The sequence below is a fragment of the Dermacentor silvarum genome, chromosome 6 (genome assembly GCF_013339745.2).
Source record: "Dermacentor silvarum isolate Dsil-2018 chromosome 6, BIME_Dsil_1.4, whole genome shotgun sequence".
Lineage (NCBI taxonomy): Eukaryota > Metazoa > Arthropoda > Arachnida > Ixodida > Ixodidae > Dermacentor > Dermacentor silvarum.
In genome coordinates this window covers 27691862-27707728 of record NC_051159.1, presented here as the reverse complement: position 1 = coordinate 27707728, position 15867 = coordinate 27691862, and the positions used below count along the sequence as shown (strand labels likewise).

The 15867-nt window shown below is 48.7% G+C and overlaps 1 protein-coding gene across 1 annotated transcript in view; it reads right to left on the bottom strand.

Moving 5' to 3' along the window:
• Window positions 1-15867, bottom strand: part of LOC119455342 (nuclear factor related to kappa-B-binding protein-like) — a 199004-nt gene that overhangs the window by 59964 nt on the left and 123173 nt on the right. The window contains 1 exon segment of the mRNA XM_049668974.1: window positions 6709-6883. Coding sequence (XP_049524931.1) covers window positions 6709-6883 — 175 coding nt within the window.

The following is a 15867-nucleotide window of genomic DNA, read 5'->3' as shown; positions in this document are numbered from 1 at the left end:
GATGTTTTTTTTTTTTTTGGATGCCGGTTGTTGTCAAAGTAGCGACGCATTAAGCCTAAGGCTTAACAACGCCGCCTGTCGCACGTTGAGGGACACAACCTGGTGGACCGTGGTGTTGAGGTGTTGCACATTGCTTCCTTCATTAGCTCGCCTCGCACGAATTGAAATTACTCATTCGACTCAAAAAAGCAAGCTTTGTTCACGTGAACTTAGCATCTGAAATGCCACGTTGTCATTCCTTTGTCCCAAGAGCACATGTGTGAGACCCCACAGCCTTTGAAAATGTGCATCCGATTGCAACGGCACCACTTCCCTGAGTTTTCAGCCGCCCTCTCACAATTGACATAGCCAGCTCAACTGACATCAATTGGGCGAGCTATCCGATTGGCTACCCAGGTTGCGTCATCGATAACTTTTCCAACTTTATGATGAACAAATGTTGTTCATAATAGCTGGAATGTAGGTTAATTTGTTTCCATAAAAAAGTAACAAAAAGAATACACAATGGCAATTTATCACTACACTCAAGCACTTCCTGCACACAGCAAAAGTCGCCTGCGTGTGTTCTAACATTCTTTGTATTGATGCGAGCTGCACGGGCAGTGTTGGCCTCGAACTTCCTTTTCGAGAGCACCATGGATTGCCCTTGTTACGTTGTGGGCTGCAAATCTAGCAATCAGCGACATGTCAAGCTGTGACATCATGTCCCTCTGCAAGGCAACATGCGAGCGGAATGGCTGCAGTGCATAGGGCTGTCGGTATTTGATCGGCGCCAGCATCTACGCGTTTGCGGCTGTCACTTCACGTTGGAGGATTACTACCATAATAGAGTTTTAGCGTGTACAGTATTCGGGTAAACACAAGTGACAGCGGACTGGATGGACCTTTTACTGGATGAGCGGAGGTGCAAATGTGCACGACCTGCATGGCGCAGCCACCTGATGGCACAGAGCTCAACCAGACAAGCACAGAGCTGACATAACAGTAACCAAGTGTGTTCTACCTTGCTGCTGGTGTACAGTTTCGGCAGCAGCGTAATCGTGAACACTTTGTCTTTTAAAGGGTCCCTGAAACGGTTTGGACAAATTTTGTAGACGCGTAGGGTGCAGCTACATTCGCGTCACAATTTAAGTGAAGCATCTCATATTAAGAGAGGTATGGACGATTACAAGTTACCCTCCTCCCGAGCCATGCATTTCCTCAACTCACTCGCCGAGTGATCGGGGATAAGCTCCGCCTGCGCTGGCTCTACGTCATGTTGTGGCGTACGTTGTCGTCTATTTCCGGTTGTCTTGGAGCCAGCGTGCGAAGGCTCGCCAACCTCTCCGCTAGCCGCCCGGCCGTCAATTCCCAGCGAGAGCGATCAAGCAGCATTCGTTGCGAGCATTCTGTCGCAGCGCCGAGCGTGTCCAGTAACCACAGGCGGGCTGGCTGTTTTGACGGATATCCAGATGCGGAAACTAAAGCCCCTCCATACCGCTGTGATGAAGGAGCTTCGTAGACGTACGTGAGCAGCCTGATCGGCATGCACGGTCCAGCCATCTGGTGGCGCAGAGCTCAAACAGCCAAATACAGATCTAATATTCCTGTAACCAAGTGTAAAACATTTGAAACATATAAAAAGACAACGTGTTCAAGATTACGCTCCTGCCAAAAATTTGAGCGAGCAGCAAAGTAGAAAAAACTTGGTTACTGCTATATTAGCTGTGTGTTTGGTTGAGCTTTGTGCCGCCAGGTGGCTGCACCGTGCAAGCAGTTCACGTTTGGCCCTCTGTTCATCACGTAAAACGTGGTAAAACGGCCAGTACACTTATGCTTGCGTTCACCTGAATACCGGACAAGCTAAATTCTATTGTGGCAATCCTTCGACGTGATGTGACGGCCGCAAATGCGAAAATGCTGGCGCCGTTTGGATACCGTCAGTCTGATGCGCTGCAGCCACTGTGCTCGTCTGCTGCCTTGCAGCGGGGCACGATGTCGCAGCTTGACATGTCGCCGATCGCTACGTTTGCAGCCCACAACGCAAGGGCGAACCACGGTGCTTGCGAAAAGAAAGAACAAGACCAACACTGACCGCGCAGCTCTCGTCAACATGGAGCACATTGTAACACAAGCAGACGACACTTGCTGTGGGCCGGAAGTGCTTTTTGTGTAGTGATACATGTTCTTGTGCATTCTCTTTCTGTTACTTTCTTTTTATAGAAACAAATTAACTAACATCTAAACTATTATGAACAACATTTTTTCACCATAATGTTGGAAAAATTATCGACGACGCGCCCTGGGCAGCCAATCGGATAGCTGGCCCAGTGACGTATTCTGGGCAAAACACGTCATCTGGGCAAAAAAATCAGCCGCTTGGCGTGCTGCAATCGGCAGTGATGTACATTTTTAAAACCTTATAATAAATTACACGCTTTACGTGGAGCGCTTAGATGCGTCAATTAATGATCAGAAGGACCTACTCTAACGACTCAGTACATTTGTACACAATCGTCAAAATCGTTTAAGGGTCCCTTTAAATGTTTAAAATGTTTTACATTTGGTTACAGAAATATTAGCTCTGTGTTTGGCTGGTTGAGCTCTGTGCCAGCAGGTGGCTGCAAAATGCAGGCTGTTCATGTTTACGCCTCCGTCCATCCGTTAAATGCCAAGCTCGCCTGCGTTTACCGGAATGCTGGACATGCTCGGTGCTGTGACAGAACGCTTTCACCGCATGCTGCTTGAATAGCTCTCACTGGGGATTGACGGCCAGGCGGCTAGCGGAGAGGTGGCTTCATGCGCTGGCTCCCAGACAACTGGAAGTAGACGACACGATGTCACATCGTGATGCAGAGCCAGTGAAGGCGGAGCTTAGCCCCGATCATTTGTGATGTGATGCAGAGCCAGTGAAGGCAGAGCTTAGCCCCGATCATTTGACGAACGAGTTGAGGAGAAAAAGCATGGCTAGGGAGGAGGGTAACTTGCAATCGTCCATAGCTCTCTTAATATGAGGTTAGGATGGATAGTTGAGCATGTTGGTTGAGCATGACCAAATGTGAAAGGCGCAAATACGATGACGGACAAAGAGAGAAACACACACACACACAGCCACTACTTCCAACAATGCTTAACCAGAAAAAACACCAAAGGAGCGCTATCACAGTTGATCGGTGCGAATTCGCGTTCAGGTAAAGCAGTTCTTTGTGTGATAATGAGATTGATGCAACTCTGATGCACCTATCACCTGCTTCAATGATCCTTTTGGTCTCAATTACTAATCTAACCCATTTGTCACAGCTTCTGGAAACCACAGCACAGGCGTGCAAAATTGGATTACATTTGCAATCTCGACAATGAATTGCCAAGTGCTGTCATTTCTAACCTTGTTTTGATGTTGCCTTAGCCTACCATTCAGGCATTGCTCGGTTTGGACCAAATACTTTGTACCACACGACAAAGGAATTTCATAAATGAAATCTCTTAATACGAGACGCTTCACTTGAATTGTGGCGCGGATGTTTTACTGCAAAGTAAACAACTGCAGTACGCATACAAATAATTAAAAAAAAACGTCATAATCAGATATGCAAGCAATGTGATGAGAAAAAATTATTCGAAACGTTGTGTGTTTGCACAAACAATTAAAAGCCAGAATAGCGCTAGCATGTTGTTTTCACAACCATATCATACTTTGTGCCACTTGCATAATCACCATACAAAGGCATTCAATTTCTAACTACTTGTTCATGTTGGTACCGAGTTGTACGCGAAATGCACAAAGATACACAAATGCACAATAAAAGAAAGAGCTAGTGTTTTCATACCTTTCTGCACTAGTGTGCTTCTTTGTTGTGTGCCTCACAGGTACAATTGAAAAAGATGGATTCACTGGCAAACCTTTTGTACGCAGCGTAGGGGTCTACTTTAGCGTTTTTCCCACAAAACATGGTCGCAAATATCCCTTGTAAAAATTTCAGGTTGTTTTTTTCAAGTACAGTTAAACCTGCTTATAACGAACCTCCATATAACGAATTCTTGGATATAACGAAGTTTTTCTATTCCCCGCCGTTACTCCATAGAAGCACATGTATTTGAGACCTCTACGTAACGAAGTGGCAGCGGGAGACTCCCTCGATATAACGAATTTCCCCCTCCGACAACCTAGAGATTTCGCCCCAAATGTTGTCATGTTTGCGTGAGCAGCAACTGGAAGCACCTTCTCAGCCGCGATGAATGCGAAGCGAGCGCACGTGTGCGTGCGTGTGTGTGCGAGGCAGTCCCGCATCTCTCGACCCGGCGATCTTGCCGCCGCGGGCGTGACCTTTCCCCCTCCCTTCATTCAAATCTGATCCTGCCGCTTGCTGCAGCTGGCCTAGCTCGCCAAGCCGGCACTCTCTCCTTTTCCAGCTGATGTTGCTGACGCGCTGGTACACGCTGTGACACATAACACACGATGAGCGCGGACACGCGCTGTCAAACGCTGGCGGCGTGTGGAAGCGGCGTGTGGAAGCGCCGCTGGAGAAGCGCCGCTGGAGAAGCGAGCGAAGTGACCTTCGTGCTGTTGCGTATTGCTTCAACGCAAACAGAGCGCCGAGAACACACAGCACGCACAAAGCTACGAGCCACCGACGCACCTACACTGCTAGATTCTGCCCCAACGCAGATCGCTTTCAAGATGAGGCCCGCTCGCGCCACGCAGTACGCAGTTGATGCAAGTACAGTACAACGCCGCCCCGCTATCCTGACCCCCTCGCTCCCTCGCGGGTGCCTCGAGTGCAACGGAAGGCGCGCTTCCTCCCTCCATTTCTTGCGCGCGCGAGATTTAGACGCGGTCGTCGGCTCCCCTCGCACGGTTTCACTCGCACATACAGCATACGGCGCGCAGCGACTGCGTTATCACCCTTGGACTTTAGGGTACGGCCACGCTAGCGGCAAAAACACGTGCGTCAGAAACGCGCGGCAACTCGTCATGCCGCGTGCGGCAAAAGCGGCAGGAATCGGGGGTCTTGCGGCGTTCCGCGCGAAATGGGTTCTGCGGCAAATGCCGCGTGCCATGAGATGAAGAACCAATCAAGAGCGACGAGGGTGACGTCACGGAGCCATCACAACCGGAACGCCGCCGGTCCGCGCCGGGTTTTCAATCGACGATCGTCGTCTCTAGCATGAAACAACGAGCGCTCGCGGTGTTGATCGCCGGTTCGGAGAGCGCGGGAGATCTTATCGCGCTGCCGCGCGGCGAGACGCGCGTGCCACGGTGGCCTCGCGGCAACGTGCTGACGCGCGACAACTTGCCGCTCGCTGCATGACGCGCGCGTTGTTTAAACTAGCGTGGCCGTACCCTTATATACGGAATATCAAAACCAATGTTAGGGCCACAACGCGTCATGGACACCATCTTTATATAGCAAATACGGATCTCAAGGGCCATACTTTTGCTGGCGGAAACCGAAAATACGTCATAGTTGTCGCCCCCGGCACCTTGGGCGGCCAATGCCATCGTCAAGCCACCAAGCCAAGCGACATGAAAAGTCAAAATGGCGCTCGGGCCGGCGCGGGGTGGCAGTTCGCAACGTATGATGAGGGAACGGTCCCACAGTTGTGACGCAACAGAGGGCAACATTGGGCTGTATGGAAGCTGTGCTGGGACCGGCCGAAAACGACATAACAGCTGGGAAAACGGAGCCCCCGGTAACGTAACAGCGGGGTTCTACTGTAACACTATACGACGCTACGACGCCATCGTGACGCTCACTCTTCGTTTCCGATGCCTCGCGCTTGTGCGAAACGACATGCGTCCACGCACCCGGTACTTGGTGTCACATTCCAAGAATGAGTGCTTCGACGAAAACGGAAAACGGGTGCGCGTTACAATTGAGGGCGTGTTAGAATCGAGTAAATATGGTAAGCGTTTCTTTTTCGAATTTTCGTGCCGAACCTGCATATAACGAAATCCTCTTTATAACGAAGTTTATCGGGAATTTGTCAATTTCGTTATATCCAGGTTTAACTGTAGAACATTCGGAAATAGACTGGTGAAAAGTATTCTTTCATCTTCCGAATAGGTGCAGTAAGAAAAACAATTTATTTTCGTATGGCTCCTAAAGCACTTGGGATGTCTTTAGATGGCTAAAAAATGCAGAAAAATATTGTCTAAGAATTGCTCTGCACCTTCCGTGATACTGCCTGAAGCATCAAGTGGCCCAGCGGAGCGCTGACAAATGTACCACGTCTGCTTCTCTGCTGCCTTCATGGTGAAGTGCAGACACACATTCCCAACCAGACTAGCAGCAATCTCCAAACAAAGCATGCTTTTTTGTTGCTAAAAAAATTGTTTCGACGCTTTTACGTAGCTTTTAAAGCTGCAACTCATGTGAAACAATCAAGAATAGGTTTTAAGAGATGACGGTTATTGCTAAGCAAGGCAATGCAAGGAAAAAGGGTATTTTTTAAAGAACGACTGTTCCAGCATTGCACAGACCAGACACCCACAGAAGTTGGCAGAACACATTTATTCCACAGTGAGCCCCTCAGCCCAATTCTGATTGAGCCATTGCTTGAACAAAAGAAAAGTTACTACTCCTTCCCAAACATGAGTGCGCACTATAGAGAAAGACATTACCTCCTTATTACATCTCAGGAGAAACAAATTTCACAGAAGAAAATGGAGACCTGCAAATGAGTGGTTGCTGTGAACAACAACCACTTGTGACACAGTTGAAGGCTCACCGAGTGAGAGAATGGTGACAAACGGTGGCCGGTCGGAGACCAGTAGCGAGTGCTCCCGAGCCTTGTTCACACCACTCTCCTTGCCGTAGACGCCCTTTACCGGTCCAACCACTGCCTCATAGCCGTGCACCCGGAACGTGAATGCCCGATGTGGGTTCTGGTACCGCACACACTCCTGGAAGGCACACACACAAATGAAACAGACCTTTCATCTACAATTCCTATACAGTTGAGCCAACTTATGACTGCACCACTCAAAGGTATCGTCCAATGCTGGCCAGCAAAGAGACAGCTTCGAGAACGCAATGCATCTGGAACTGTCTGGAAGACGTCTCTGCAACATGATGCCACTTCGTTGAGACAAGAAAAGGCCAAGAAAAGAACATATTATCTTTTTATTTCAATTCTTTGCGTGTGCGAACCTATAAAACCTAAACATAACATTAAGCACACAGGAAAGTGTGACTATGTTTTCTTGTGCACAGACGACCTTCCCATCAAGTTTGCAAGCTTTCTGCTTAGCCACCATCTTGTTGGACACCAAAGTACCTTGCATCATTCTTGACTTTAAAGCTGTCTTCTTTGATGACTTCGTCAGAATTAGAACCAGACTTAATTAAGATGGCCACTGTTCCCTAAGCCGTTTGCTTTGCCGTCGACATTGAGTATCGGAACGCAGCCTAAGACAAACACTCGCTTGTTGCAAACAAAACTGGCTCAACCATAGAAATATACATTATTTCAATGCTGCCACGTGGCGTGCAGCACAATGAATGTCCTTGAGCATGACTGACTGGTTACAGTGAATGCACTTCTGCAGTACAATTTCGGTTACCCACTGCAATGCCTGTGCACGGCGGGGCGACTTATGATTAAGGGTGGCTCACCCCGTGTGGGCTGTTTTCTCAAGCCCCTTTAGTGCTTTCTTGTGTGCCTCTTTCAGGTAAGCTACCCTTACTATCTGCTCACAACAAGTGGTGGCGACATCGATGTGGGTTCGCTGGTAGGTACAGCCCTCACTTGGCAAGACACCGAGGGAGACAGCGGAAAGAACAGAGAGGGCCTCACTAGGCTTGTATGAAGGCTCCTCAAGACCATCATGATGGCCATTACATATTTTTAGCCAATACAACCGCTTCTGGTGCATGTCGCCAGCGATAGCATGGCCTTGGAAATTTGTTTCTGTCCCTCAAAGGGGGTGCCACTTGGACACCACCTATTTGCCCCTTAAGCAAGGGGAGAAAAAGCCACATAACTTCTACCATACTTAACAGTGCATCTAGGCTTGTTGGGGACATTTAGTATTTACTGCTCCTCCGCGCGCAGGTTGCCTAGACAGCAGGGAAGCGTCGCTTGCACTCACTTTTCCTTGCTAGCCGAGCCACAAGCAGCTCCCACTTTGCTTTCTGTCACCGCACGTGCTCACCTGCTTGCTGTCACTTCACTGTGGCCTCACGCAAGAGTGGTGAACACAGAGAGGTGCAATCAATCTAGAAGCTGCGCCCAAACGAGGTGAGCATACTGGCCTGCTGTGTTTCCATGTGCTGTAGTTGCCTAGAGGGGCAGGCCGGAACGCTGGGCCCACGGAGTAGGCCAACGGCCGAGGGTGCGGAGCACCGCAGGAAAAGAGAACTTCCTTCGACGGGGACAAAATGTAGACTGATGTTTATTTCAAAAGATGGGAAGGGGAACACGGCGCAGTACACTTACAAGGTTGAGCGCGGCGGGGCGCTAGCGGTCAGAACAATCCGAAACTGAAACTGAGGATATAGCAGAGCCCACAGCGTAGAGTTTCAGTGAGATTAGTAAGGATGCTCCCTTCAATCTCGTGCAACGGTGAGGTGTAAACAGCATGTCACTGGTGGGAATAGGCTAAAGGCGTGACAGGTGCTGCACTTTTCCACAGTTCCTGTTTCAGTTTTCAAAGTGAAACTGTCTGGAATTCATTACGCTGCAAAACCAGCATCTTCAACTTTTTTTGCATATCTGGAACCAGTTATGTGTTCCTTAGATGATGGGCTTCAAGTGCTGCATTAGGGTCAATCGTCTGACCCAGTGCCAAGCACGCTGCCTTGGCCATGGAGCGAGATAATTAAGGAATCATTCTCCCAATGTCAGCAGCGATTTAGCATCACGCATAGGGCGAGGTCCTAGGAAACCGGTTTTGAGCACAGTTCGGTAGATGGCACGAAGGTAATGCCAGTTCACGTCTCGCAGCGCAGCGCAACCAGTGGTCCGCACCCCAAAGCAAGAAAACGAGCATGCTGCCGAACGTGGTCTGCTCACCCAGTAGGTTTCTCACGCACAGTTGTGCATCGAAGCAAGGCAGCTATAGTTATTTTGTGCCACGTTGGTGACCACAGGGCTACGCACGTGCTTTTGACATCAGCACGCGGCTGACACTGATGCGTGAGTGCGAAGCCCCAGCCTCCGAGATCGTGCCGGCCTACCATGTAATCTCGGGGACCTGACTGGAGTTGACAATGTTTTTAACTGCCTGCTACAGATGGCGCATCCGGCACGCCAGTTCGCAGAGTGTGGAGCGTGGCCTGACCATGACGCTATCTGACCGCGGGGGAGGGGGAAGTTTCCCCTTTTGAGTTACCTTGCTCCGTGGTCTTGTCACAGTGCTCGTAGACGCCAATGTGCCTGACGCCGAGTCACACAAATGTGATCGATTGAGAATACAACTGGAACCATTCCGAAAAGGCTCCTGGGCTATGCACAGTCAGCTGGCTTATATTTTCGTAATTTCGACACTCCACTTAACGGGAAGCTTTAGTTCGGCGGCTCCTATCTAAATACATGGAAAAAGAGAAAAATTTTTTCCCGGCAACCACTGCACCAACTTTGATGAGGCTTGTTGAATTTAAAAGAAAAAGGTAGAATCTAGTGACTGTTGGCAGTGAATTTTTCATTTTGACTGTCAATTTTTAAGAAAAAGTTTTGAAAATCACAAATTTTCAGGAAATGGAACTATCAAGTTTACAAGTGTGTAACTCAACAATGAAAATGGATATCACAATTCTGTAAACTGCCTCTAATAGTACATCAAAAGTGGACAAAATTGATGCATTATGCATGGCTCTCAAACAGAACCCTAATATGCAAGTAGGACTTTTGCAAAACCCTTGTAAACAATGTAACAAATTCACGTAAGATATAAACTCATGTATAAAGTTCGCCCGCTTTGGATGTTCTAACGGATGCAGCTTACAGAACTGCGATATTTGTGCTTGGTGCAGAGCTACGAACTTGCAATCTTCATGCTTCTATTTTTTTTCAAACATACCAATTTTTGAAAATTTATTTTAAAAAATTAAGGCTTAAAGCAAAATTCCACTTTCAACAGTCACTAGAATTTAACTTTCTCTCTCAAATGCAACAAATTTCATTAAAATAAATCGGTCCAGTGGTTATCTCAAGAAAGTGTTTCTGCGTTTTACATGTATCTGAATTTGGATCGAAGTTGGACCAGAGCTAAAGCTTCCTCTTAACCTGAAATATTTTACAGTTTTCACAGCTTTGAGTTAACCGTGTTTTACAGTATAATGCATTATTTTATTCCACAATTAACCCTGTGAAGGCTTTTGCCATACATGTACGGTGCCAAATGTAAGTTTGATATTTAGCGCGTATTCGACTCCACTGGTTTTTGAGAGGTGCTGCCATTTCTATGAAGTCGGCCAAAGTCACGTGAAATTGTGTTTCCGGTCACCAAGGCTCACGGCTTGACTTTTTTTACCTCCGAGCGCTTGCTCAAGTGGTCGCGTGCTTGGTTTGCTAGTTCTAAGGCATGCGTGGAGGAAATGCTAGTTTTTTTACGGCCCCCAGTATTATGTTTCCGAAACTTAGTGTGATGAATGAAAGAAAACGACGCCGATGATGACGAAGCGCGCACGTGCTCTTTCGCAAGTGGACCACGCATTTTAGTGATCTCACCAAATCAACGATTGCCCAGCGGTATTCCGAAGATGCGTCGTGCCACCATTGGGCCACGTATGGCGAGCACGTGGCGAAATGCTTCGTGGCGAGACATGCGCCTAGTCAGCGCGAGACGGAAGACAGCAGACCGACGTGTCGAACGCTGACAATCAAGGCTCCAAAGAACATAGCCGTTCATGGAGCTGCCGCCCGATCATTGTCCTTGGCCAAGGCGTTCGCCAGCACGAGTACTGCAGCTCGGAGCGTGGCGTGGTCTGCTGTACAACCCCTTGCCGCGAGCATTGCAAATCGCGGGCAAGGCGTCTCTTCCGTCAGCTGTTCAACGGAGCAGCGTTCGTGGCCTGGCCAATGGCCCACATGGGCCGAGCACTGAGGCTCACGCGCAAGCTGTCTGCTGGGCAGGCTGACCATTCCTGCACCGTGCACTGCAGCTCGGATGCAGGCTGACTGCTGAGCGGTCTTTTCCGATTTGTCAAGAGCCATCTTCTTCTCACCGTCCAACATCGAGGCGTGTTTTGCGTCGTGACGTCATTGCCCCTCACTCTGGCGACTTCTCGTCTCCTGTCCATGTACTGTGAGCTGTTTCGAACTGTGTTTCTCGAACTCATAGCAACCTTAGTTCTTCTAGCATATTATGTGTGTCACGTGCCTTAATGTTCTGTCCGGGTGTACTTTGACTTTTGTTATAAATGTAGTTTGCATTTTGCATCACGAGTTCGACTGCTTTTCCTGCGTCCTTTTCCTCATCGTGCGGCACGACAACCAAGTGTGACAAACGTCCTTCGTAATTACCTTTCCACTTAGATATAGACCTGCGTGGCTGAAGTTCAGACGGTACTAACAGGTTTTCTTTTTCTTTACCTCCGGTTGTGATTCTCTTTTCGGTTGGGGTGCGCGTATCCCCGTACACTGGGATGCGTGCAGTCATGATTTCGGTATGGCCAAAGTATGGTAGGGGACTGCAACGCCCCGCACCAAGCGTGGGGCTATCCCCAGTTCCCTCTCAAAGGGGTAGACTTGTGGCAGGTCACAACCAACCACAACCTCCTCCTTCTCACAGATCCGGCGTTCCCCACAAGAACCGGGAACTCCTGTACGGGCGACACTACTCCCGACACTACTCCCTCCTCCAGCAACGCTGAGAAGTGAGAGCGTTGCCGATGGCCCGCCTGTCGTGCTGCTTTCACAGGAGTGAGTGCAACTGTGGTTAACCCTCTGCATTTTGACCTTTTTGACCACTTCTGAAAACAAAAAGCTGGCACAATAAGTTTGCGTTGTCGTACAGACCTTTCTTACACTTGTACTGCGTTTTTCCCCAAATACACACCTACGCCATGGCTACAGTTCACTGTACCATGGCTGGCTGGCCCCCGTCGTCGCTATTCTATCGATAGACGAGCCAAGCCAACTCATCGAAAATGAAGGCGAAGGGAGTGCCACTTTTCTACTCACTACAAATGAAGGCCTATCTGTACATTATAGGTTAGAAATAATTTATAACAAAAAAAAAGTGTGCTGCATTTCAATACAAATTAAAAGACCAGGAGCTGCATACACTAATAGAAGGTCACGTGGTAGACCTCTCAGGCATCTTCATGTTTCTGCCGCATGGGGCGCCAAAGGTAATTTTTCACGACTTTTAGTGAAGAATTAAAAATATAAAGTCATGTTTAATGAGAAAAACATGGTTCGCTTCAACCAGTACGATAGGCAATCATTTTATCAGCAGGGTTGTCTCGATTCATGTTTTGAGCGGTTGTCTGTCCCTTTAAGAAAGAAAACATAGTGGACACGCTGTTTGGCCATAAGAACCAACTTATCAGATTAGCCTGTTTTGTTCGAGCAGGCAACCCTACTCTTACTACACAGGAAATAGCGACCCTTGGCTGCTGCACAAAGCACAAAGTTTACTTCTCACGATTTCAAACTGCTGCGCTGGCTGTCTCGAGACATGGAGATAAACGACAGACGCAGCAAAGATTTCCCTCTTCCTGACAGAAAAATAACTGTCTTGTGTCTTAGTGTGTGCTCTGATAATGTCATTATCTTTTAAAATAGAATTCCCCATTAAATTGAAGCTGTAAAAATCGAAAAAAAAAGAGAAAAATTGAAGGTAGGCAGAGTGTAGAAATAAGCGAAATCGCGAAAAAAGAAGCTCGCTGGCTGCACATAGACCCCACGGAGCCTTTCCCAAATGCTGCCAGCAATATTCTTGATCACTTTTGCGTGCGTGTTCAACCACACACATCAGCGTCTACGGGCAACAGCACAACTGGCACCATGCCTAGACAGCGTGCTTGGTACAGAGTCAAGACTATCAATCCTAATGCAATATTTGAAGCCAGTCATCTGAGCACAATTGGTTTTAGACATCCAAAAACCTGACGCTGCTACTTTCTGCATCATAATAAATTCTCGACACTTTCCCTTCGAAAACCAAAACAGATTTGCGGAAGAGCGCCATTGTCACACCTTTAGCAGACAATCACGAGTGACGTGGCATTTACACCTCACCACTGCACGAGCATGAAGCGAGCATCCTTATCAAGCCGCTATCTCACTGAAATGCTGTCGGCTAGCACGTTGGCTTTTTCTGAACGCAGCGTGTGAAGTGATCACATCTGCTCAAGATTGCCCTACTCAGGTTCACAATCAATACGCTGTGACCATATTTGTGCGTCACTAATAGCATTAAGAGGAGGATAAAAAAAAAGACTCCCAGCTCATTGCTGCTGTGCGATGCCACAACAAAGTGGCAGCAAGAAGCCAAGCAAGTGCACGTCAGCGGCGGTGGAAAGATAAGCAGGGAGCACAGCCCGACCCGGTTCGGCTTGCAAGCTGCCGCCGAGTGAAAAATAAGTGCAAGCGATGCTGCCAACACTGTCCCATCGCCTTTTCCCTGGTGTTTTCCAAGTAGAGGTTACACACAATCCAGAGTCTGGCGCAGAAATTTTCAGAGATAAAGGGTGAAAAACACACGGGTTGACACCACAGCCACAAAAAAATTTCTACCTAACCAATATTTCAAGATATCAAAGTTGCAGTTAACGAGGACTTACTGTATGTGTATCAAAGCAAACAGTCATATCTCTGTGCACGGCAGATGGGCATTGTCAATGTGCGTGTGTGTGCCTCGATTTCCAATAAACAATTTGTTGAATGTTAACGCTCGTCTTGTGTTTCCTTTTTGTCTCCTTCATTTTGAATACAACCTGTTTCTACATACTGGACCTCTTCAATTTGTCATCCCGGATTGTCTGGGACTGCCCGAGATGCTGCATACGCAACGCTATTGGCTGAAAGCACCATCAAGGGGCAGTCTGGGACGGTCGGGGAGAAATAATCGAAGAGGCCCATTAAAACTGGACCGTGGAACTTGTATAAATTACAGTCGCCGACCGTTTATTCGGACGCTGAAAATTCGGACATGCTCGTTTATTCGGACACCTTCGCGGCACCGCCACTCGTCCCATTGAAGTAATGTATAACCACGACCGATAGTTCGGACGTTCTACAGCGCGCCGTTCGATTTTTCGGACTCCGGCGGCCTGGTCAGATGCGACGTCGAACGCCACGATACGGTCACGACAAGCTGGCCGCGATGTTTACATTTTGCTAGGTTGCCAGCACTGAAAGGGCGCGCTTGCTATGGTTGGATTGCTGGTGTCTAAATCCACGCAGCACCTACAAGTGTCAGTTGCCGATCTCGAAGGCCACACTTTTGTTGGCTGCACCTATTGGTTGTCGTGTTTCGGATTTAGCCAGTCCAGTATCCATTGACTGTATACCGCGGCCAAACAGCAGGCCAGGCCAATCCAATGTGCTTGGAAGTCGGTGCTCGGCCTTTGCGTTGTCAGTTGTTACATGACCTAGGCCTTGTCAAGAGCCACCTTTCAAGTCTCGCTCTTTTGCTTAGTGCAGGGGTTCTCAAGTGCGTTCATCCCAGGGTATCCTGCTAAGCTCCATAAATTGCCAAGGAACCCCCCCCCCCTCCCCGATATAACCGAATGTCGAATTATCGAGGGTATCAAGAAAACAAACAAATGCTTCACTACGTCAACATGATTTCATTTACTCAATGAATCGTCAAATCTTGTTTCTATTTAGCACAAGACCAGTGCGGAAGCTGAAATTCTCTTCATCTCATGACTGATTAGCGCTAGCAGCGGCGAAGGCCTCGTGCCATCCTTCGCGGCGCGCGTGTTCATCTGAGACGCGCTTTGCAACAACGGGCGCACACCCCGATTATTTTTTCGCCACTCAGCTGCTCGCCAACAAATTGTCCGTCCATCGCGATGTAGCCGGTGCTTTTTATCTTCGACAGCTTTGCACTGAGTCAAAGCGAAACCGCTGCGGACGAAATCGCGGCCGCTATCGACGCGATCATGGACGGCGACCTTGCGGTTCAGAAGGCAGGCGGCTGACGCACGCACCAAGTCAAAACGAAACTACCTTTCGCTGCAAGAAGTGCGGACGAAACTGCGGTCGCTATCGACGCTGCCATGGGAGGCGACGACGCAGTTGTGAAGGCACGCAGCCGATGCGCGCATCAAGTGAAAACGAAACTACTATTTGCCGCAACCGCTGCGGACGAAACTGCGGTGGTTATCGACGCGATCAGAGATAGCGACTACGCACTTACAGAGGCACGCGGCTAGCCGCCAACGCGGTGTTACTCGCGGCGATAAACGCAAGAATAAAGGCTTTAAAGGCACAATTAGGCACGAAGAGCTTCGGCGTTGCTGTCAGTCACGTGCCGCGTACGATTGCCGCTGAGGACCACGGCGATGCGGACTGCGCCGCTTCGTTTCGGTTGGACGCGACGCCGTTCTTGCTCTTCTGCGGCGCGCATTTGCGGTGCTCCGCGTTTTTTTTTTTTTTTTTAATTATCCTCCAACGTATAGGTCAGTGCGCACGCTATCGGCACCTACCCTATCTACAAATAGGAGAAAGGCGCATGGTGGTATAAGCTACGGCCTCCGAAATTCAAGTGCGAAAGCTTAGGCGCGCTGCTCGTTCTGAGAAGTTGGGTGGCTACAAGCTGCTTGCGTACTTATTGCGCAGTTCGCGCGTTGCTGTTACGCACTGTGATGTGCTTTTTGACACTCGGGCATGGGTAATGGAGGTTCTTTGGATCAAGCGCACCTCGTGTTTGCCGTTTTAGACACTTGTCGAGAGCGGGACCAGGGAAAATTTATCAGCGGATCGCGAAAC